Source organism: Protomyctophum bolini (genome assembly GCF_963924005.1).
Source record: "Protomyctophum bolini genome assembly, chromosome: 4".
Classification (NCBI taxonomy): domain Eukaryota; kingdom Metazoa; phylum Chordata; class Actinopteri; order Myctophiformes; family Myctophidae; genus Protomyctophum; species Protomyctophum bolini.
Window position 1 is genome coordinate 28,289,716 of NC_137865.1, and position 24,519 is coordinate 28,314,234.

The following is a 24,519-nucleotide window of genomic DNA, read 5'->3' on the forward strand; positions in this document are numbered from 1 at the left end:
AGTATTAGCTATTATTCAGATTTTAATCATTGCTAGATCATAGTTGTTCAGCACCTTTAACTATAACTCTTGATTTTCATATTTTTTATTTTATCACTGAAAATCATGAAATAGTTTAAGAATGTTGTCGAAAACCATGAAAAACGACATTGGCCTGTCATTATTCATGATTTTCATCTTTTTTGTCAAAAACCATGAAAAACGAGTAAACATACTATGTATGTTTTTCTTGATTTTCATAATTTATCGTCGAAAATCATGAAAAACGTCATACAGTATGTTGTTTTTCATTTTCATATTTGTTTTAATCGTCAAACTGATTTTGTCTGACAATTTGATGAAAAACAGTACTACTTACTATAGAAACAACCTACTGTAGTATGACGTTTTTCTTTTTATACACACATATGTACACATAAAATGCAATACACACGTTTTCATGTGGATGTTTCAGTGAGCCTTTATTTATGAATTACAAATAAAATTAAACACGATTAATACAAAATAAGCGGTCTAGTACAAAATAAAAGCATATCAAATTAGAATAACACACTGTTCATATATAAACAAGTAAATGTACACCACTTGATATACAAAAACGCCTGAGACTGTGGTCATAAAACTGGTTTGAGGAAGGAGCGCTTGTTGGTTTGCGGGGCAGGGATGCCCATGAGACCTGGTCTCTTGCCTGCAGCCTGAGGTCGACCACCAGAGTTGGCCGACGATGACCAGGACTTATTTGCGTTGTTTTGTCCACGGCCGTATCTACAAGGGGAGAAAAGCAAGAGAGAGGAGGGGAAGGTTGTTTTAGCTGAAAGGAAGCAAATGACACCTATGCCGTTTCACAGAAGAGCCTATGGTCATAGAAAGCTAATTTATGAACATAAACAGATGACTGACCCCTTAGAGCCAGTGCTCTTGCCGGCGTATCCTCTCGTTTTCTTGGCATTCTTTGTGTAGGGAGCTTTTTTACGCTTCTGTCCTCGTCCAGTCTGGTTGCCGAAGTAGGTGGATTCAGTATTGTCCTCGTGATCATCGGCACCGCCACCATCCATATCTATCCACCCCATAGTATGGTTGCTCTGCTCTTCCACTGCAGAAAAGGTTGAAACAAACATTTCCTTTACCACTACAGTATGCTAATCAAAATCTGTCATCTATTGTTCATAGACCCCATTTACAATCAAAACCATTCAGCCTCATGTGGATCCTCACCTTGTGGCTGCACCTCAGCATATTTCTGCAAGACATCGATGAGCTCTGCGCCATACTTCTCCAGTTTGTCCTCTGTCACACCGTCAATTTGTAGAAGGACTTCACGGTCCGCAGACATCGTCTCTGTTCACAATAAAAGTCATGATTTCAAGTGTCGTTGAAGGATGTAGGATCATCATAATTTTGTCTGCACTCCTTTCCATGAAATGTGCATTCAACCCACCCTAAGGATCAGGAGCAGTGCCCCCAGGAGCAGTTGGGGGTCAATTGTCTTGCTCAGGGACACTTTGATGGTTTAACTACAACCAGTGGTGTGCTGTGGAATTTTAAACTAGTGGGGCTGTATTTTAATGACGTTACGTGCACACACATGCATGTGCACATAGCCACTCAGGTCTTGCTAATTGAAATACTGTATTAAAATATGATGGAAAACCGGCTATTCTAATGTAATTATGTTTCTTATTATTTAGTTCCATTGTAAATGTGTTGATCGTGGCAATGATAGCCACGATCATGCAGGAGCTGATATTTATATGCTTTTTTCCCATATGGTCTATGGAGTCGACAGGCAAACGCTGTGTTTAGGCACGAAATCTGGACACACGTCTTCTTCGGTGGGTCGTCATCTAGATATTCGCATGCAGTTGGCTATAGCAGCAGACTAATACTAGGCTAAGCTAACTGCATGGCTGTTTATACAATGTAACTGAGGATGTGAAGTGACTGAGAACATCGGGTAATGTTATGCAAAGCATAACAAAGGAGCCTGCCAGCCAGGTATAGACGACGCCGCTTGCTTTGTTGTAGATCTCGTGGGGTGCGTGCAGCTTCAGAACTACCGGGGCGGTGCCCCGGGCAGCCCTACTGCCAGCTCACCGCTGACTACAACACCATCTATGAGTGAGAGCATCCTATGCGACCTAAGTGCTCCAGAGCTTACCTGCCATCTTTTTCAGGGCGGCAGTAGAGAATATGTTGAAGTAGTGGACGCCAAACACCGTGCCCAGCTGCTTGCACAGGTCAGTCAGCTCCTGCAAACACTGCTGAACCATTTCCTTCCTCTTGGATACATTCTTGTCCCCACCGGCATTGTGTCTCCTGATTGTGCTGGCGCTCTCTGTATCACAGAACTCCACCTAATGTGGGACAACAGCCATGACATATTACTTGACCGTACATAATGACAGTTGAAAGAGTGTGGCTGGGGGAACAATATTTGAGCAAATGTTGTCAAGTACAGTATAAGTATCAATTAGCCTTAAAGTGTATGACTCAACGAGGAGTACCTGCATGCGTCCTGAGACAGCGTTCATGGCCTGGGGTCCGGCTGAGATGTAAGCCACGGCCTGGCCTTGGTTAGTGATGTACAGGTCGTCCATGAGAATGTTGTCCAGAACCAGCTTCTTGAAGAGACGGTCAGCATTGTGCTTGGAGAACACTGATCCGATGCCAAACATCCCAGTCTGGACCTTTGCTGATTTAGACCCTGTCAGAGAAAATGTTAAATTAGCACGTTAAAATCAGTGCCGGAATTTCTTTCAAAATAGAAGCTCGGGGCTGCCGGGAAGATATGGCCGCTTTTACTCTGTTATTTTTCTCTCGTTTGACATCAATGAAAATGCGCTAGGACGTGTGTACAGTACACGTTCTTTGGATCCGTCGGTTGGATTAGTTATGACGTTCCCACACGTCGTACGGTCTGAATGTGTTAAATGTTGTCACTAGGACTGCCATGAGCAATTCGCATGCATTCTTATTAGTACAAGTGTATCACCAAGGAAGATTTCCACAAGCATGTTTAGAGTCAGCCGGGTCTGCTGAGCGGTCCTGGCAGATCGCGCTCCTCCAACTTTCTCACAGTACTCCTGGACGAACTTCACAATCTTCTGTACGTATTCAGTCACATTTCTCATCTTGTATTTCTGTAAACAGACAGAGATCATTCTAACTTCACATATGTACTTAAATTTTTTATGTTGCTCTTGGAAGACTTTTGCTACCATTTAGAGAGGACTCTTACATTAGGTCTGGCACAGTTGTCACAGACGACGTGTGGATGGTCCTTGCAGTAATCCGGGTTGAATCTGAGCTCACCAAAGTAAGCGAGCAGCTGTATCCTCCGGCACTCCATCAAGTTCTCGCAGAATTGCACTATGTGGTTCAGGTTACTGAAATGAGTTGATTTGGCATTTCTGTCACTGTTTCTGTCACCTTTGTCCACTGTGGATAAACAGAGGATATTGCAGAGGATATATTTGTCTGTCAGTGCAGACAAAAGTATATAATTTGATTTGTTATCATCATAGGTTTTCCGACACATTACTGGAAGGCGGAGATGTGGAATATATAACTACAGTATGGACAATTTTATCCAAACAAATGTTGCATGCCAAAATACTAGCAGCCACGTACTGGTGATGAGTTTCTTAATGCGGATAACGTCGTGGTAGCAATAGAACAGAATGCAATGAGAGATCTCTCCATCTCTGCCTGCTCTCCCCGACTCCTGGTAGTAGCCCTCAATCGACTTGGGAAGAGTGGCATGGATCACATAGCGGACATCAGGCTTGTCAATGCCCATGCCGAAGGCTATGGTGGCACATATGACCTGTAAGACAAGGATCACCACACCGAGTTGAGATTTGACAGTGTGTGTTACGTCAAGGGGAAATGTCCAACAAAACATCTGTATAATAAACTTGAAAACAATTCAAAGCTTTAATGATGCTGTAATGTCAAAGAGAGGTAATTTCACCTGACAGCCATTCTGATTGATCCACTTGGTCTGCACGTATTCTCTGTCTCTGTCAGTCAGACCAGCATGATAGGCCAGAGCCAATATCCCTGCCCCCTGTAGACTCTGTGCCATCGTATCACAATCATTACGGGACAGACAGTACACTATGCCGGAGTCACCTAGAAAGTGCAGACGGGAGATTATACAATTACATTTTCTTTTGATGAACCGTCAATTCCTCCATGTTTTATTCCTCGTCTCTGCTGACCCCTACTGTTTGTCTAGAGAACCACATCCAGCTGAATCTTTTCAGCGACAGTTAGTTTCACCAGGAGATTCAGACCTCGTTCAGACCTTCATCAGGCACCTGACCAGTGTAGTGTTGCCCGGCTTGTGGAATGGTGTGACAAAAATAATTTGATCATCAACACTAAGAAATTGAGGAAATTATCTTTGGTCCTGCTCCCGGTGATAAGACGCCACCAGTGACAATCCACGGTTCAGCTATTGAACAAGTTCCATCTTGCATATATCTGGGGGTGATGATAGACGCCACCTTATGGTGGTCCTCTGACTCTCATATTGAATATATCTAGAAGAGGATACAGCAGCGCATGTACTCCTTACGCCGACTAAGATCCTTTGGTGCTAGTAGTCAGATCTTGTCTCTTTTCTATACGTCTGTTGTTCAAACTGATGTACTGTAGCACGGCCTGGTTTAACAGCCTATCTATAGTACAGTATATAAGAACAAACTGTTTAGCCAAATTAAGATCTGTGCTAAAATTGTTGGTAGGCCTGTTGGTAGGTCGTGTTACATTCATTTAAAGCCCAGACTAAGAGAATGCTTAAATGATGAATATCAACTGTTGCCCTCCATGAGGCAGTTTAGTCCCTAAATATAAGAAAAAACAGGCTAAAGAACTCTTTTGTGAAGTGAAGTGAAGACCGTGTACGCCTGTACGGGATCCTTTTTTCTCTACTTCTCCTTTGAGATTTCCAAAATTATTTATATCAATTATTTTAAGCCTAGAAAAAATATATACCCTTTGTTTTGCGACGAATATAGAATATTTGTCGTATGCTACAGACGGGCAACAAATGGACATAATCATGCTACAGTGAGTCCCGTACGTGGATAGTGCTTCTTGATCCAGACCTTGCAGTCCTCATCTACCTTCTTGGGCCTCTTAGGCAGGACAGAATACCTGAGGTTAGTTCGGTTGAAACTCATGGTAAATCTGTAAAAAAAAAAATATGAGAGCTATATCAATTATTGTTTGGTCTTTGCTGTTGTGGATCATGACTGGTGTGGGGAAGGCAGGTTACATACAGCTGTGGTCGAGGCATCTGTAGCTGGTGGAGGATGTCTTTCTGGACCCGCGGCGTGGCCGTGGCCGTTAGGGCCATGATGGGAACTGAAGGGAACTTCTTACGCAGCTCATGCAGCTTCTTGTAGTCCGGGCGAAAGTCATGGCCCCACTGAACGAAAACAAAAGGCGAAAGATATATTTTCACAATTGCTGAGAGCTCAACGGTGAGCAGAAAACACCTTCATGCGTGGGAACACACCTGGCTGACACAATGGGCCTCATCGATAACAAATCGGGACAAAAGGCCTCGATCATACAGGTTTTGCAGCGCAGAGAGTAGCCTGTTACTTGCGCTCACCTTGGGGAAAGAAGAAAAGAAAACTTCAGAACCAGGTCTGGCTTGAACCACAAGTACCATTTCAAAAATGGTTTTAAAACTAAACATTACAATTGACAGCAAGGCAAATTACATTAAAATGTTTGTTTTTTGCATTTACAGGTTTGGGAACTCAACAGTAACAACATCTCTCACCTTCTCAGGAGTGACATAGAGCAGTTTAATGATGGGGTCTTTCTTGGACATCTGCATGTAAATATTCGATGCCTCAGTGTCACTCTTGTCACCAGACAGACTTGTGGCTGGGATCTAAAAGATGCAGGGCATGAGAAAAACTAAAATACATGCACTAGTATGTCACACGTGTTGCAACCGTCTTACAGATATGAGCCTGGGAGGCTGTAAGGACAATGCTTACATCCAGAGTCGTGAGTTTCTGGACCTGATCTACAATGAGTGATTTGAGTGGAGAGATCACCACAGTGACTCCTGGTGACACACAGGCAGGTAGCTGGTAGCACAGGCTTTTCCCCCCACCTGATGAAGAGCAGAATGATGGAGAACTTCAGACATCTCACACCTGTTCATAACTGCATTACAAGTAAGTGAACCGTGAATAGCTTCCAGTACATCTATATCCAGCTCTCTTGGCTTACCTGAACATGGGGAATTGGGAACTGAAATAGAAATTAAAACCATACGGGGGGGGGGGGGGGGGGGAGACCCCATGGTACTGTGTACTGTGGAAGACTGACATCATTGCCCCTTAACCCATTCTGGACGGGAATCCCTTTTGGTGTTTTATAGGATTATGTTCATTAAGCTCATAGCGAGTGCCCCGCTATGAGCTTGTAGATCTGCTCATTTTGAAAATTCGTGAAAATGTGGCACAAATCTTTGAATGTAAGAGCAAGTTTTTATCTCCAACAACATATTTTCAGATGGGGGTCCACGGCCAAATACAGATAATTCTGGAGGTCCTCGACATGAAAAAGGTTGAGCACCACCGACATAGAAAGGTCTAAATAGTGCCATCCACCACTACGTTTAATGAATAAAGGTGTCATCACTAGGTGTTGAACTGAACCAGAAAACAAATTACAGACAGCATAGGGTTTCATCACCCTTGCTCTATTATCATGTCATTTTTCTTAGTGAATACTTTTTTTTGTAAGTAGAGTATATTAATAAAATAGGATATAACAATAACAATAGGGGTGATTGATTGTATTGCTCTCCCCGTGTATGGCAGAGATGTTGATAAAACATAATACAATTGGGGTGGTACTATTTAGTCTCCCTGCTATTCTGCATTTGGTCTCTGTGCATTCTATTGAGCCATTTAGGTTGCCTAGGTTGGATACGATCTTTGACACGATCACATTTCTGTTTGACACAAATTTTAACCAGCCTCGATTAACTCAGTGGTTATAATTTCCGCACCCAGGTTCAGAAATGCAGAGTAGAACAGGAAAGATAGCCAAAGTTACAATACATACTAATGGGTTCAAGATCGTTTTTATCGGTACATCTGGTGTACTGGTACGCTACTGGTACACGGATGAGTTTAAGTCATCATCCGGCTACAATGGCTCCTACATCTGCCTCATATAACAGTACACAACTGTGTTTGTTAAACGTACACTGAGAATTACCAACCTGTGGGCATCAGAATGAATGTATCCTCTCCTAACATAGCAGCATTGATGGATTCTATCTGATTGAATCTAAATTGATGGAGACCGAAGCGCTTGTGAAAGATCTTCATCATCTCTGGTGAGTGGGGAAAGTTGAACCCCCTGAAGCGATCGTGGGCCGGGTTATGGAAAGTGGGTTCTGTAATGTGTGACACAGAAATTACACTATGGCTAAGAAATAAGTAACATAAATATAAGCCAACAATATGTGTCAATGAAAGGAGACTTACCAGGAGAGTTGATCTTTGCTGGCTTGGCTGAGGATGCAGGTGTAGCTGTTTTTTTATCCCATATGGATTTGTTGGCACCTCCTTCTCCGACCGTTTTAGCCACAGGCTTGGACACAGTGGAGCGTGGGGGTTCATCAAAGTAGTCTGGAATGTCTGATTCATCAAAATCATCCAAGTCAAAGTCATCTATGTCAAAATCGTCTGGTTCTCTGTTTTGTGTTGATTTAGTGACTGCAGTGGTTTCACTTCTTGGCACAACAGCCGCTGGCCTTTTAGGCGAAAAGAAAGAGTCGTCCTCAAAAAACTCACGGGATGGGCTTGGAATGCTGGAAGGTGACGGGCAATTAACCATTCTCTGCACAGATGGCCACTCCTTGTCTACAGAGTAAACAGACTTGGCAAGACTGCTTGGTTTCTTAGCCATGCCAGGGGTTTGGAAACCGTTAATAATACAGTCAGAATCCTCAAACACACTGCTGTTGTAGTCCACGGAGATGACCGAAGATTGCTTGAATGGCATGGTTTTCTTGGAGGGCTCTTTCCTGTCCACTGAGAGACACATGGGGGAAGATGTCTCTCTGGGAGTGTAAAGCGAAAAGGAAGGCTTTGCTTTTGGCTCCAGTATCACAGTGCTATCTGGCTGCTGCGTCCTGGATGATGTGTTATTGCCAATTGCAAGAATCCTTTTCCTAGGTACCAAACAAATTACAGCCATTGGTAAAACAATATTAACTACATGATTTAACCCTATTGTCTGGATGTGTCCTACTAGGTGAACATAAATTGTCAATTACCGGTATAGCAGATCTGCAAGATCACAGTCAGATATTTGTTGTAGAGAGACAAAGCGGGGAACCCAACTAAGTACAGTCCCTTGAGCAACCCCGGTCAACAAAGTATATAGGATTTAAGAGGTTAAGTAGTTAGTAAAGCACAGTAAAAATATTACATTTCCAAATGTACACACCTTTGAGCCCTCTTCAGTAAAAGCTCAGTTCCACATGACAGGCCTATCAGTTCGTTATCAGGGATGCGGTCAACGAGGGCACAAATGGACTCCATAAGAGAGAAGAGTTCATCTGTTTTAAGACAGTTAAAGAGCAACTCAGTTAATGAGACAAAATACCTACATTTATGTTGGTATGTGTATGTTTCTGTGTGCACTTTGAAACTCCATGTTGAATGATGAGCTTAACTTAGCCAAGTTTATCTGAAATCCTGGAGGTCTATATAGGACAAAGTAGCATCTCCTCTCAAAGGTAGGGAAATAATACACCTTAATCCAATGATGAATTGCTAGTCTAAATCTAACATTGTAATTAGTTACAAAGAAACTACAACATTATACCAAACATTTGGTATATGAATGAATGCACATTTTATTTTGGAAAAAGTAGTTCCGATCTACAGTATATTGTACCGGTAATTGATTCATGTAAAAGTTGTAATTGCTAGGCCAATGAGGCGGTATACAATTCATCTTTAAGAAAAAATTGGAAAAAACAGGTCAGGAAATAGTGGTTAATTAAAAAGGCCCATGCATACTGCAGTTTTGTGTATGAAAACTACAACAAACAACATGACATCACTGAAGCTGCTGTGATAAGTGACTCACCGCTCCAACACATCTCTCTGTTCACCTAAAACTGGAGTATGTGTGGGCATTTATTCTGATGACGCTAAATGAATTGTTTTCAAACTTTAATAAATGAACAAAACGCTGAAACATATGGATCTAGGTCTAGGAGAAGTGATTTCATTACAAGCAGCGAGTCCGACAGGTAAACATTTCCCCCACTTTAGCCTCTCGGCGACTAAATATTAAATAAGTTTGTCCCGATGGTTGCCATACAATAATGATTTGCTTGACCCTAAGAAGAATATTCACAGGCTCTGAAATAAACAATAAAACCGGACTCACCTCCTTTCCCATTAGCTTGTGTGACAGATGCCGTAGTGTTTACTGGCCTGTCTTGGCTTTCAGAACCAACTGATTTCAATCTGTTTGAAACGGAATCAGAGAATGAGAGTATTGCCATGTTGACATTAAGGTCTAATTATATTATGTTACTATCAACTTTGTACTCATCTTGACAAAGATGATTGGAATATGACCATTACAATATAACTGTATATATGTGAAAATGTTGAATCACTCAAATGTATTTTTAGGCTTACATTATATCTAGGGTAACATGCACATTTAAAAGCTTAATAACATTTTTTAAAGCTTAATTACAATTGTATTGTAAATAATCATTTCTATGGTTCTAAAAAGTTATCCTTTGTGCCAGTTTAATTAATAAAAACAAACCTCTCTATTGAAGAAATGGTCTCATCAGGGATTGGAGAAGGAGGAATGCAATCTAAATCAGAATCAGCCTCCGACTTGTAATTGTGGTCCATACTTGTTTCAATGCATTCATCTGGGTTACCTAACAAGGGAGTAATATAATATCCTGTATGTAAGGTGTATTTGCTGTCAACCATTATGTTATATGATGTTAAACACACAGACAAATGTGAAATTAGCTACAATAGATAGATACCTGTCCATTTGTCAGCAGGCTTGATCATAGGTACACTCTTTTCTTTGTCAGCAGGCTTGGACATAGGCATATTCATCTTTTTGTCAGCAGGCTTGGCCATAGGTATACTCTCCTCTTCATCATCACTGACAAAAGACTTGTGTTGAGGAGGCCGTCGTCTTTGTGTTCTTTTAAGAGGAGAGTCTTCTGGCCCCCACAAATCTGCATCGCAAATTGGGTAATTTCTTTGTGCATCATCCACATTGTGGTCTGGTCCACACGTCTTGATAATAGGTTTACTAAAACCACGCTTTGCAGTGTTGTTGATCAACCCTGAAGCCAGACTGTCAGGAGAAGCATATTTGTTAACACTTTCTTTAGAAAATGACGGTGATTCTTTCTTCCCAGAAACATCTGGACTCTGCAAAGCACTTCTCCCGGTGACCTGTGTTTTGGTTGGTGTTTCAAAGTCATCGATATCATCCCATTCATCCAGTGGGAATCCAAAGGAGGCATCTTGATCTGTGGGATTGCTGGCATTGACATTTGTATGCTGGATTTCAGATGTAGTGGAGGTAGAGGTAGACAGTACTTTATTGGCAGACAGTGATAGAGGCACCTTTCTGGCTGGAAAACAGTTAAGTGATGGGCTGGTAGAATCCGACTTGCTTTTTGGATTAGCAGCGATGAAGCTGCTGATTTTGCCATGACTTTGGTGCTTGTTTGGAAATGTAAAGGGAGATTGTGTTACTGAATTGTTCTGAGGAGTATTGACATTCCTGTTAGCCAGAACATTTGAGTGATTTACCGTTGCAGAAAATTCAGTCTTAGATGTGACTGATGATGATGTGGACTTCTTTTTAAAGGAAAACATCCTGTAGAAAGAAAAATATTCATGAAATCACATTCACATAGCTCGACTATACCTTTTGAAAGTGTGTGTGTGTGTGTGTGTGTGTGTGTGTGTGTGTGTGTGTGTGTGTGTGTGTTGGAAATCACTCAACGGTCCTGCATGTCACCCGTTTAGAAATTGCACATAATGCAGGATGCAGCAAGACGTTGCATTATTGAAAACGAGCGCTTCCATAAATCCATACTCGAAGTCCCAAACACTTAAAAATGTATGTCTACGGCAGATATTTATGAAACAAAAACTTGACAGATACAAAGAGGACAAGTTTTCTGTGCAGCTGCAATATTGGTGAGTTAGTTTAATGTTGTTAATAGTAATACAATAGGACTTTTCTGTTTGATAGCAGTGCATTATAGCGTCTTTGAGTTGAAGAGTGTTAAGTAATTACCAGTAAGTACATTTACTAAAGTACTGTACACAAAGAACACAAAAGAACACAAAGACGACGGCCTCCTCAACACAAGTCTTTTGTCAGTGATGATGAAGAGGAGAGTATACCTATACAATTTTGAGGTACTTTTACTTTACTGAGTATTTCCAATACTTTAACTTCTACTCCAATACATCTCAAAGGCAAATATTGTACATTTTAATACTCCATTTAATCTACTTTAGTTACTTTGTAGATTTGGATTTACTATTACGGGAGTGTACCTATGTTCCCCAGGTTCTATGTTCCCCACCATGCAAAAAAGGTTCTTTGTTCCCCAAACCAGAAACCTAACCTAGTAATTCTAGTAAGACTAAACGAAAAATACATCTATGAGAGTCTAAATCTTAGGCTAGGTTGGAAGGCTGAGATGTGAACACTGTACGGTGCAGTAACATTGCATAATTATGTTACTTACTTATATGTGTATTTAAGTAAATGTATCAATACTGGAATGAATGTAGAAATACTCAGTTAGTAAAAACCCGGAATTCAAAATGTAAAGTATAAAAGTACTCATGCAGAATCCAGAAGTTATCATATGTTGCAGCAATGCAGTCTAATCTCTAATGTATAAAAACATCTTTTGAAAACAGCAGATATAAAAGCACCCATATGTGAGCTTGTAGATTGGCTATTTTCAAATAGCCAACGTTTAAATAAGGCTGAAGTGGTTAATGTGGGTCATCCCCATGTTCCCCAGGTTCTATGTTCCCCATTTACCTTAGGATAGCTCTGGTCCATACATAGCTCTATAAAATGCGTTTCATTATGCAACGCAACGCATTAGAGCTATGGACCAGAGCTAGGTTTAGGCCAAGGTTAGCCCCGCTCTAGCCCCACAAGTCAGACCCCGCTCGGAACCCTACGTACAGTTTGTTTACAGTAAACAAACTGTACTATACAATTAAGTACAGAACAAAGAATGTTTGTTTTTGCCATCTTTGTTTAAGAGTCTGAGCAATTATGTTTTAGTTTATTTTATGCCAGTGTTCATTTTTAGTTGGCTAAGTCTATAGTTTAAGTACTAGCCTAGGCAGGCCTAAAGTTCAATGGATTGTTCAAAGACTGAGATTTTGCTACTAAAACACAAACATAAGACAAGTTGCTAAAATACTTTTAGTCTTATACTAGAATTACTAGGTTAGGTTTCTGGTTTAGGTTTATTCTAAGTGGGGAACAAAGAACCTTTTTTGCATGGTGGGGAACATAGAACCTGGGGCGCTCCCCTGTGGAGCAGCATATTAGGCATTAGCATTAACTGCAGCACTATATGCTAGCGTAGCCGTAGAGTCTGCAGCATACAGTAGGTCTGCAGTCAGATAACAATAACATTATATATCGTTTAGTGCAACACTTACCCCGGTGTGGATTTAGCAAATGACAGCTTGGTCTGAGCAGCATTATTATGTTTGGCCAGTTGCTCCTGCAAATTATTTTGTGGAAGGACGGGGGCGGGCATCGTTGTTGTTGCCTTGTTGGTAATGCTTAGCTAGATAGATAGCAGGCTGACAATCACGCTCAACAAAAACCTCGGCATAACCAGCAGCAGCTGCAGAATCCAGATGATTGTTTTGCCTGGCAGCTGATTGTAACTAAAAAGTCCGTCTTGGCGGGTAATGCTATGAAATTTTACAGAATTCCGCCTGCGCCATATTGTAATGTAATGTACACACAGACAGTAAGGTTTCGTGTTTTGCGCGTAATGTCATTTAGCAAAAGTGCTCCTTATTGGCGGAGAAACAGCATGCATGAAAACTGATGAATGCTGGGAATTGTAGTCTTAAAACCACTAAGTTGTTTCCTTGTGTCTTTTTCCATAGACAGTTTATATAATTTGTTTTGATAAATTGAAAGGGTGCTTTTTAGCAGTTTTTGTATTGATTGATTGATTGAATGCATATTTTTTTATTTTTCAATTAATATGTTTTTATAATTGTTTTTCAATGTATGTGCTTTTGTTTGAAATGTACTCATTCTACATACTGTGATTAAACATTTTCAATCAATCAATCAATCAATCAATCAATCAATCAATCAATCAATCAATCAATCAATCAATCAAGGGGTGTTCTCCCCTCCAAAAGGGTACCTGGGCCAAAAAAGTTTGTGAACCCCTGATTAATCCTACCTCGTGTTTGCGTTTGAGGCCTGGGGCCAAAAACGGACTGATTAAAAAAAGCAATTATTATCATGCAATATTATTGGTATAACTAGTTACCGTATACCAATAATATTGCATAATAATATTGCACTATATGATTCATGATTTGTCTTATGACATCACAATTACATTGCTCATATACATTAGTAAATATTTCTCATTCACACACACACACACACACACACACACGCATACGCACGCACGCATGCATGCACACAAACTCAGACACACACACACACACACACACACACACACACACACACACACACACACACACACATACTCAACTGTACTTGCCACTTCCGATCTGTATTGCGGTTTTGATAAATAGGAGAGAGAAAGAGACAGAGACAGACAGATTAATGAATATCATATATTTAGTACATGAAGATTGATCGTGTGACGATCTACAAAAACACTTGAGACAATATGCCCCTGAGATAGAATAGATTTATTAGCAAGAGGTAATAGGGAAACATACTTTATTTATGATCTATTTGTCCCTTTTTATATAAAATTGGAAAGATTTCTTGAGCTGTGGAAACATTGGGGGGATTGAAAGATAATTTTCATACCACTGGGTATTGCTAACAGCAAAATGGTTATTTGTTTATATCATTTGTAAGAGTATGTGCATGTATAAGTGTAGGCTATACAGTATAAGTATATAGTATTATTCTGTCTGTGAAGGTGTTGCATGCCTGCTACATGAGCATCAAATGTTTACTGTACATACATAGTAAAAATACAAATATTCACAGAATAAGCACTACGTTACTATATTCCTGCTAACAGAATTGGTTATAGACAGGATTACAGTATAAATGCATTTTTTCCTATTTCTAAGATATGGTTTCAAAACCGCACTGTTGTAGCATTTTGACTTTAAGCTTGATATACAGAATATCTATGTTTTCAAAGGATTACACTGCTCCACATTGAGAAATATGCAGGATTGCATGTACAAAAATGTACAGCACATTTCAGTCAGGTGAATAAACAACAAAGTACAAAATACCTCCTCGTGTTCTTATAAAGAGAGGATCCCTCTCTACTACTACAAAAATAGTGTTTGAATGCTGCAGGCAGAGACCATTCACATACAGTACATTTTATCATACTCTTAAACAGTAATGCATTTAACAGAGTGAGATACAGTCACGTTCCACAATCACTGGAACAGCAAAAAGGACAGATTGTCTTTTAATTACAGCAGAGCAACAACCTTTTACTCTACAGCAAAATCACCGAACCTTGAAGTACTAACGTTTTTTTGTTTGTTTGTTTTTTAATAGTATGCTGCTCAGTTTACTTTGAATTGAAATGAGAAGCAAACATGAGGTCTTAAACAAATTAAATCACATAAAGTGGCCATTATAAGAATGTTATGCCCCTCCACGCATTTTGTAGCAGCAGAATTCTCTACTGAGCTCACACCCATCAGACAAGATGTAAACCCTCTTAACCACAGTATGTTGGAAATATTATACTTTATCTTACAATTTATACTCCAGGTTTGTTGAAGTTCTGCTGGAGTGGCCACTACTACCCTATAGGGTCGTATTGATTTACAACGCATACATTTGTCAACTAGATAAAGTGCTCCTCGGCACACAGGTCTCCACCAGGGCAGGTCAGGTTGTGGCCTCCTGGTGGTGCTATAATAGGCCAATGTGAAAAGGGTGGGATATATTCCTCAGCCTAGTAGGAAAGTCTGTGAAAGATTTTCACGTAAATTGCATGCTGCGTTCATGATTTGAGGCATTTTTTTCCAAAAATGTGTTTTGCAAAAATCCACCTGTTGGTGGCGCTATAACAGGCCAATGTGAAAAGGGTGGGATGTATTCCTCAGCCTAGTAGGAAAGTCTGTGAAAGATTTCACATCAATTGCACGCTGCGTTCATGATTTGAGGCTTTCTTTTTCAAAACGGGCCAATCGTGCCAACTTTGAAAGCCAATGTTAGCCAATTAGGATGGAATATGAAATATCGGACAGTTCCGGCTTGAACACATGGCTATAGAGATAGTGTGTAACGATTTGTGGGATTTTTGGACAGGATCTGGAGGAGTGATCAAAAGTCGGCCTCCTGGTGGCACTATAACAGGCCGTTCTTGAAATTCTGGGGCAGAGGTTCATCGTTGGCATCCAGGGAGTGTGTGTGCAAAATTTGGCATCGACCGGGTTAACAGTGCCGGAGATTAGCTGGTGACAGACGGACGGACGGACACACACACGTACGGAGTGCAAAACATACTCTCTCCCCATGCCTTCGGGCTGGTGGAGACAATGAAGTTGGGGCTTAATAAATACTGCTTAACCACATGAACCCTAGACTCCCTATTCTGGTGTGAACATTTGTCCAAAAAAAGCAGATTTACAAGCTCACAACGCATCACAACCCGAAGCTGTGAGCTTGTACATATATCAGCTATTTTCAGAAAAGACATTTGGTAGAGGGAAATACTAGCATACCTAGTATAGTATAAGAGCCCTGGGGGACCCCAGTCAACTAATGATATAAGGTTTAAGACAAGTGGTTAAAGTGGGAGGTGAGCACAAATAATGAAAACAAAACCAAACATTATTGTCATTTGGGAAACTGGAGCAAGTTAAGGAGAAACATATCATTGCTGTCGGGCAGTATTTCTTCATATCTTCATATTTCAACTTTGTATTCTTTTAGTTTTTGTTTCTTTTTTTGTAATTTAATGACCTATTTGGTCATACTGGAGTGTTGCAAGACTAAATAATAACTACATATTGTTGCAGTTAAGCCCATATATGGAAATCCCTGATGCAGCCACCCGGGCGTGGACAGGTGGGCCTGTTCTCAACAGGCCCATGCCTGTCCATTCAAACTATAGACGGTCCTGCCCCAAAGTTATTTGTGCAGGCCCACTCAGCAGCTGGCGAGTTCTCAACATGCCAGAAAATGCAGGCTACCTGGGCCCTCACTCATCAAACTCTGCACACTCAAGAGAATGTCCCCGCTACCACTCTTAGATCTCCTGGAGCTGACCTGATCTGACGCCCCATGCCAAAGCGCCAGCGCTTGCCCAGCAGTCTGCCGTCAACAAGGCGGATGCGTGACCTCGACCCAAAGGGCGTGGTCGCTTCTCACCCTCAGGCGTCTTACTGATTTTCTTCTAAAAAGTATAACAGCTTTCGACATGCTTTCCGCCCAACAGCAACGATATGCTTTCTCCTGAACAGGTGTCCTTTTACCTGATTTGGTCAGTGCATTTTCTTTTCTTCAATGCTACATTAGTTGCAGAGCAACTCAATCATCAAATCAACATGTGTGCTCAGTGAGTGTCAAATTCACAGTACACAGATGAATCAATGCAAAATGTCATTGGTCACATAGAGTGTACAGTGTACAAATATAGTGACCTCAGTTATTATGCATAGAATACCTCCCTTGAGAGAAATTACAAAATAAAAATAAATCCAAAAAGCATGTGAGAATTAAGTTGATGTGACCTGAAACATTTAAAGTACAGAAGAGCAAATATTTCAAAACAGCTGTACAAAATGTCAATGTGTTAGTTCACTCATGTAGCTACTATGTTATGAAGAGAGAAAAATAAGCTGGACCACCATTCTCAGTTTGACACTTTTGGCTCAATTCTGAGTGAGGCTTCATACATGCTTTCTTCATCCAGAACAGAGCTCTTATCCAGCAGGTATTGTGCTGCCTGAAAAGGAGGAAAGAACAATTTAAGCATGTTCTTAGAGCAGCTTCACCACTTAGTCTCAACCTGGTGCAATTATTTTGGGCAAAAAAAGGTCAATAACTTAAAAAAATATATACTAACATATTAGCTCTACAAACTCTTATTTATTATAAATAAAGTTATTAGTTTATTTACTGTAATTGTTTTATGCCAGACATTTTGATTTCCTAAACCTAACTATCAAAGGTTTGCATGATATAGGTAATTTATCATACTAAATATCATTGTTTTGTTTGTTTGTTTTATTATTTGTTGTTTTTTGTTACATTTTTTGTTTTGTTTTTGTGGTTTCTTGGCAAAGTTGCATTTTAATGCATTTTAATCTGTAAAAAAATTGGAATACTGAAGTACCTTTGGCTGATGATCGATCTTGTATGCTGTCTGCTGAAACTGCCGTATTTCTCTGATGATATGGGAAATCTGAAACATTCCAACAGAGAATCAATCACAGCACTCAATCTTCTCCTCTCTCAGGATAACACGTACTCAGCAAAGCACTGTAGCACATATCTTACCATTCTCATCTTGGAGAAGTTGACCAAGCTATCTTCTGTGTAGTTTGGTGTCCCCTCCTCAATGAAAGCCAGATCGGTGAGGTACATGCCCAGGTATGGCACGCAGGGAGGATCACAACTAGTGGGAGAAATGCAAACCAATTAGGCTCCTTATTTGTTTTATTGGTCCACTGCAAAATAATATACTTATACAACTCACTTCTTTAAAGCCTCCCTCAGGTTTTTAAACCTTCCCTCTGAGGAGACCAGCTTCTGCAGCTTGTCGATCACTGACTTTGTCTAGAGGATGAGTTGGAAAGGGCATCAGCACCACGCATGCACGCACGCACGCACGCACGCACGCACGCACGCACGCACGCACGCACACACACACACACACACACACACACACACACACACACACACACACGCACAGATAACAGAGAGCACTATAACACACATGAAACATGATGGAGCTACAGGTATATACTGTATAGGGCACCTGCTTGGATACTTTGAGCCAGGTCTTCTTCAGGCGGAAGACAGAACTGCGGTTGAGAGAGGAAGTGATCTCCAACACGGCGTTGTAGTTGTGCAGACAACGGCAGATGTCAGCTACGGCCACCCACTTTTCTATGACGGCCACCCGAGTGACCACATCCTCACAGCGCAGGATCTCAGTGGCGATAAGGTTGCTTATCTGTCAGAAAAAAGGGTGATGGCTTTACACTGACAGTTTATATTGATTTGGTCTTTATAGCACATGGAAGGACAGATTGCGATGGCATACATACGTCGTTGAAGTGTTTTGTCGTTTTCATGATGTACGGTGTTTTTTCATTTTTGTCATTCTTCATCCAGCCTTGTCCAAAGAATTCTCTGCCGAGACATTGACAAAGAGTGAATGGTGAATGTGTGTTTTTTTTATTTCTGATCACAAAACAAGACAATTTTATTATTGTGTCAGGTCACTCACTCGTATGGGATGACCTTGAAGACCAGGTGGTCCAGAAGTGTGAGCTGCTCTGCTATCTCCAGAGCAGAGTGGTTCTCAAAGGGATCAGTCTTTCCTATCTCCGCCTGCAAGCGACCAAAAGACACTCAGAAAAACTGCTTCAACCACACATATTTTCTACATGCTGGTGGAGCAGACCAGTGGTTCTCAAAAACGTCATGTCAAGGACCCACAAATTGATTTGGCCGTGGACAGAAAATTGTCAAGATTTGTCTAAAATATCAGATCTACAAGCTCAGAACGTGTTGTATCATTATATGTTGTGAATTTGTAGATCTACTATTTTTCAATAGACAAAAAAAAAAAATTGAGCTTAAGGTGTTTAAACAGCTTCTCATTTTGCTGGTTACGCCCTGGAATCCCCTCAAGGTCTCTCCCCTGGGGGTCTCCAGTCCACACTTTGGGAAACAATTTGACTTTACTCACCAACTGTATCACCTCTTCAAGGCTAAGCTGGTTGTCACCATGATCTTCCTGTGTGAGAGTCCTATAGCAGATAGCAAAACAAATAGTCAACAACACAAGTAGGCTATTGTATAATCTGAGTTCCCAGAAGTTTTATTTTTCGCCAATAGGGGGGCGAGAAATACAAATTGCTCAGATTCCAGCTAGAGCCCTTAAAAAGGCCCTTATAGAGGCTGGTACTCACTGTCATCACTGCTAATTAGAGTTATATTTCTATTTGTAATTTATTTGGTTGTGAATATACAGAACATTAGTACAAATACAGTCCCATTACTAGAGTATATGTTCCAGTACCTGATGATATTGGCTGCTGCCTTTCTCTCCTGGGTCAGCAACTCTGGGTCATGCATCACTTCCTCCAAGAAGGCAATAATTTTGGACTTCAGCTCATTGTTACTATCAAAGTCCTGTACAGAGCACACAAGCAGTTGGTTCACAATAGAGTGAAGAGGCTGTAGTCCCCAAAACACGCACACACACACACACACACACACACACACACACACACACACACACACACACACACACACACACACACACACACACACACACACACACACACACACACACCTTTGTCAAGAGAACCAAGGAGGTACTATTTAAGAAGGAAAGCGCGTTCTACGGAATGCATGCGCCATGTTATAGTGACACGAGTGTGATGATGTGGTCCGCCGGCATGCCTGCCGGTCCTCCCTTAAGCTAATTATTAAGCCATTTTTTTATATAAGATGATGCAGTGTAATGGAAAGTATTACCGGAGAGTGTTTGGACACCCAGTGCCTAAGAACATTTAGAACTCTGTTGGTCGCTGCTCTTCTGATGATAAACTCTTTGTCTCCATTTCTCTGGTCTGTTGGGAATCCTGGAGAAAAGGTTTCGGATGAGTGTTAGCACATAACTCTGCCACCAGTTCATCAAAGGTGTACATTTCTTCGATACTAAGAAAGCTAAGTGAGAAAATGAAAATGAAATCTACCAGTGTTTCTGTAGTGATGTGGGTTTTAGACATTTCTTTTTAGACAAGGTGTTAGTCTGGATTGGATGTTTTGGTCGATGGTGTACCTGTGCTGGCGAGGGACATGCGCCGATACTTCTCCTTAGTAGGCGTGCCCTCATTGGCTCCTGCTGTAGCAATGGCAAAGGCAGAGGCTGCAGACACGGAACTGCGGTTGTTGTCCAGCTCTCTACATGAGGACATCACCATGCCATTGTTGTAGGAGAACAGGGAGAATTCTACAGAGAGAGAATGTATAGACACAAATAATAGACTTGATTTGTTGGTATATTGGTGAGATAAAAAAGGGTAGCTTTGAGCAAATATGTTTACTAATTCTAGAAATAATTATAAGCTAAAGATGAAGAAAAGAAAAACTGTGAAGTTTGGGTATCAGTACGATTCAGTGATCTACAAAGTATTTGTGTCCTTTCCCATTCCTCCAGTAGGGGGTGGCCTAGCATTACAGTACTCCCTCCCCATATAGTTTTCTTTACAAGAGGCTTTGATATTCAAGATGGTTGTTGCTAAATATAGCCACCAAATATCAGCATAATGGAGGAATCAACAGCTTTGCTGCAGTCTGCCGTGTTTAAACCCAGAGAGCGAAAAGGCATTATAATTAGGAATTGAGACGAACAGTAGACCATATAATGCTTATATGAGATATCATATGACTGTTAATTGTTGCAGCTAATACATACAATTCCATGTCCTCTTTATCTTTCCAATACTATTACATTTTACAGAACCTTAGCCACACTGAAAACAAGCTCAATGTTGGGGGGCGGAAGGGAAATCACACTGCTGATGTAGTTGCTATGACACAAGTTTCCCTATAACACCTACTCATGCCAGGCACTGGCTTTCCCCACATAATCACCCACCACATTTACATTTCATACAGTATGCCTTATGGCAGAAACAAGACTTTGTCTTTCATGACAGAGGAATGTGTTTAAGCATCGCTTAGCATGCTAAAATATGTATTATGTTGTAATATGTATATTTAAAAACGTATTTTAAAAACGGATACAGATATTTTCTTAATGCTGATTATTTTCCGTCAGTCAAATGTTCAATTGTTCATTGATAAATATTATGACATTGGCCACGACATGAAATACAGGTGGTGTGCCAGTGTGGGCTCCACCACTGAGCCATAATGATGCTACCGGGCTGTATGGAACACAGTGTGGCCTATACTGCAGTACCTGAGGAGTTTTTGCACTTGATGTTTTTGGGGGTGGTTGGTGACTTGATGGGAGAGGTTTCTAGGTCTGCATCATCGCTCTGGTTTTGATCAATGTCACTCTCTTCCCGTACAGAGAGATCTGGGGGAGGGCGGGCGGGGGCATCTTAGTAAACACACAATAAAGAAGCATTCCAGATAGTCAAAGACACATATATACCTAGCTTGACAGGACATATACTGTACCCTGTTTGTTTGTCGTGGACACAGAGGGCTCCTCTGGTCTGTCTGACTTGTCCTCTACTTCATCTGGAATCTTGCTGGCAATGGTGCTGGACACATAGAGTTTGTTGATGTCCAGGGTGGTCTTGGTGAATGGGGACATGGAGGACATGCTTGCATAGCCGTTTGAGGAGCAGGTTAGGGCGGCTAAATCAAGAGCCTTGCCCCCTGTGATGATGGGAATGTTGAGCGAGAGCTTGCGCCGGCGGTTGGGGGACGAAGTCTTGCAGGCGATGGCCAGGGGAGGAGGGGAGGAGAACTTTCGGCTGGCCCTAGGAGACTTGGGAGCCTCTCCATATAGAAGTTTGTTGTTCTGACTGCTGGCAAAAAATAGCTCCAGGGACCTGCACCGAGGGAGGATAAACACATTTGGAATTTAGGACATATAAATGAGAATTCTTGTAGCTATTACATCTGTGTACTTTGTGCATACATTACTGTATGTTTTTAACACACTCCTTAGCTTAGCCACAACGCTCCCTAAATAATGAACACAAGCCATTTCAGACACGGCAACAACAAGGAGTGCCACAGCCGCATCTTGTCTTTTTTTTAAACAGCGCACAGGCTGCAGTGTTGCAGAAAAACCTCTCCCACTCGCTGCCACCCTCCTGGCGACCTCACGGGTTCCCATAAATAGCACAGTGAGTGATAGTGTGCGCGGCCACTGCTGACACAGGCAGCCAAGTGGAGGCGGTTCACAGTGGGATAAGATGCTGTCGGGTGTGGGCATGTGGAGATCTCCCTGATCTATGTCTGGGGGTGGGGGTTCTCTCTCTCTGTGGAGGGGCTCTGGTCAGCCCCACGACACAATGCACCATCCATTTTTCCTATATAGACCCTCTGCTTGCTGACAAGGCGGGGGGAGAAGGGGTGAGTGGTTAACAGGGGTGTGGTCGTCCTGCTGTTGCCACGGAACAACACAGACCAACACAGCCCTGCTGAGACTGTCTTCTCCTACCGCACGCACGCACGCACGCACGCACGCACGCACGCACGCACACACACACACACACACACACACAGATTGAAAGGTATAGTTATGGATAGGGGTTCCCAGTCTAAATGGCTCAAAGGGAATCCTACAGCGCAGTTCCATTTCGCGGCATGTCGGCCAGTTGATTAATTGACAGATTGTCGGCCCCAACGTCCATCTACTGTCACACATGCAACAAGCACACAAAATATAACATAACTAAGATTGGGGAGGCATGAACGAATTAGAGAAGCATAACCGTACATACTGTAGCCCTCAAACTGAAATGGACCAATTCACAGGGACATTACGATGTCAAAGGGCATTTGCTGCGTGTCATATATACCCTGTGTCTCCCTTCCCGTTTCCTGTCTCCCTTCACTAATACTATCCAATAATGTGTCGGTAGAGCTCTCGCCTTTGGATCACATGGTCATAGGTTCGATCCTGGGCACCGCCAACTCAGCGTATAGTAGTAGCATGGCTTGGGTGTGGCAAGTCGTGCGGTAAGTACTGGGAGCTGATGGTAGTAGGTGTGGCGCTCCACCTCAGCAATCCATCTCCCAGGGGTCTAGCCCATTGTAATGGGGACAGACTCCCACGTGTTACCGGCTGATACCAACAATAAGCCACCTACTTACTTATAACCGGCTGAATTTGAAAAAGCAAAAAACAGAAAAACATAATTCCTGAATCCTACATAATTGTCACTTGCCTGAGTACAGCCATGGACCAACAGTCAAAGCAGATATTTATGTAGCGTACGTGACACGTCCAACTCCGTGTGAGATAATGGTGCTCACCGTGCGGGGATGGCGCTGATGGGCTTCTTATAGATGGCGATAAGTTTGTCCAACACGACATCGGCACTGGTGAAGACGCGGTACGAGTGGAGGAAAGTGTTGAGGAAGTCGATGGACAGGAAACGCAGGTCAGTCAGCCTCTCCAGGAGGCGTTCCACGCTGGCATAGCGAATCTGCAGCACCTTGCAGGAGTTCATCATCTTACTGAAGCGGATGTCCACGTCGTCACAGTACAGGCTTGCGTCCGATCTGTGCGTATGACAAGATTGGCACGTTAAATCTACATAAATCCCTTGTTGTACGTCAAATAGCGCCTACAAGCTCACATGTTGAGATAGCGTTGTGAGCTTGGAGATTTATTTTAGCCAAATAGTCACCTATTTTTGTTAACCTATTATGATGACATAACCAGAATCAGGATGCTCATGTTCATGTTCAAGTTGCTGAAGAACGAAAAGAGGGAGAAATACATTCATATTAAAACATGAGGCTTACTTGATCATCTGTGGCACTGTGACCTTAGAGTTATCTTCGAAGGCGTTCATCATCAGTCCATTGCAGCGGATGTTATCCACACACTATAAGAACCATACAGAGACACAGAGAAAGTATACTTTAGGCCAGGGGGTGTTGTTGGAGTGCTGTATTGTATACATATGCTCACTGCAGAAATCCTAAACACTAAACCCTAAACCCATTTTGACCTGAGATCAGATTCTAAAAATGTCTTCTACATCCTGACAGTTTTCTGAAAAAAGCTCGCGTTCTTTGATTTTTCTAAAATAGCAGACCTCCAAGCTCGTAGCGCACCACTCGGTGGCGAGCTATGAGCTTGTAGATCTGCTATTTTTCAATAGCTAAAGCATAACATAATGCTAACACAAATATGTGTTGGACCACTTCACCACTTTTCAACCTATCTTCATTTAATTGGACTCCTCATTAATGTTCATGATAAAATGTCACAATTTTCGGCAGTTCAGAAACCACCAG

The 24,519-nt window shown here is 41.7% G+C and overlaps 2 protein-coding genes across 3 annotated transcripts in view; both read right to left on the minus strand.

The window, feature by feature from the left end:
* Nucleotides 1-446: 446 nt before the first annotated feature.
* On the minus strand, nt 447-13,083 carry blm (BLM RecQ like helicase). Of its 2 annotated transcripts, XM_080762390.1 has the most exons (22): nt 12,765-13,083; nt 10,869-10,935; nt 10,082-10,778; nt 9,847-9,967; nt 9,454-9,533; nt 8,500-8,611; nt 7,533-8,221; nt 7,265-7,441; nt 6,024-6,142; nt 5,801-5,914; nt 5,528-5,626; nt 5,289-5,437; nt 5,090-5,196; nt 3,974-4,134; nt 3,631-3,826; nt 3,239-3,438; nt 2,993-3,140; nt 2,505-2,704; nt 2,159-2,354; nt 1,216-1,338; nt 901-1,093; nt 447-765 (listed from the first exon to the last, which is right to left on the minus strand). In XM_080762390.1, exons 1-22 carry the CDS (start codon nt 12,863-12,865, stop codon nt 615-617), a joined length of 4,200 nt encoding a protein of 1,399 aa, XP_080618516.1. In that variant the 5' UTR covers nt 12,866-13,083; the 3' UTR covers nt 447-614. The 2 variants fall into 2 exon arrangements, with proteins under 2 accessions (XP_080618516.1, XP_080618515.1); XM_080762389.1 differs by having other exon boundaries at nt 10,082-10,935.
* A 4,090-nt stretch (nt 13,084-17,173) lies between these two features.
* The window catches only part of rasgrf1 (Ras protein specific guanine nucleotide releasing factor 1), a gene marked incomplete at both ends in the record, with an annotated part of 31,559 nt that continues 24,213 nt past the window's right edge, over nt 17,174-24,519 (minus strand). Inside the window, 15 exons of the mRNA XM_080761016.1 lie at nt 17,174-17,266; nt 17,657-17,725; nt 17,821-17,938; nt 18,020-18,099; nt 18,302-18,499; nt 18,594-18,678; nt 18,776-18,879; nt 19,241-19,301; nt 19,574-19,686; nt 20,035-20,141; nt 20,342-20,512; nt 21,488-21,607; nt 21,712-22,091; nt 23,527-23,775; nt 24,022-24,104. Coding sequence (XP_080617142.1) covers nt 17,174-17,266; nt 17,657-17,725; nt 17,821-17,938; nt 18,020-18,099; nt 18,302-18,499; nt 18,594-18,678; nt 18,776-18,879; nt 19,241-19,301; nt 19,574-19,686; nt 20,035-20,141; nt 20,342-20,512; nt 21,488-21,607; nt 21,712-22,091; nt 23,527-23,775; nt 24,022-24,104 — 2,031 coding nt within the window. The remainder of the gene's footprint in view (nt 17,267-17,656; nt 17,726-17,820; nt 17,939-18,019; nt 18,100-18,301; nt 18,500-18,593; nt 18,679-18,775; nt 18,880-19,240; nt 19,302-19,573; nt 19,687-20,034; nt 20,142-20,341; nt 20,513-21,487; nt 21,608-21,711; nt 22,092-23,526; nt 23,776-24,021; nt 24,105-24,519) is intronic.

What these genes read in the sequence shown, in the direction of transcription:
- blm (XM_080762389.1), bottom strand. Translation starts at nt 12,865, where the DNA reads ATGCCCGCCCCCGTCCTTCCACAAAATAATTTGCAGGAGCAACTGGCC. An exon ending in TTACTGAAGAGGGCTCAAAG is followed by an intron (nt 8,222 to 8,499) that starts GTGTGTACATTT and finishes TTTGGTACCTAG; the next exon opens with GAAAAGGATTCTTGCAATTG. An exon ending in AAGAGCACTGGCTCTAAGGG is followed by an intron (nt 766 to 900) that starts GTCAGTCATCTG and finishes CTCCCCTTGTAG; the next exon opens with ATACGGCCGTGGACAAAACA.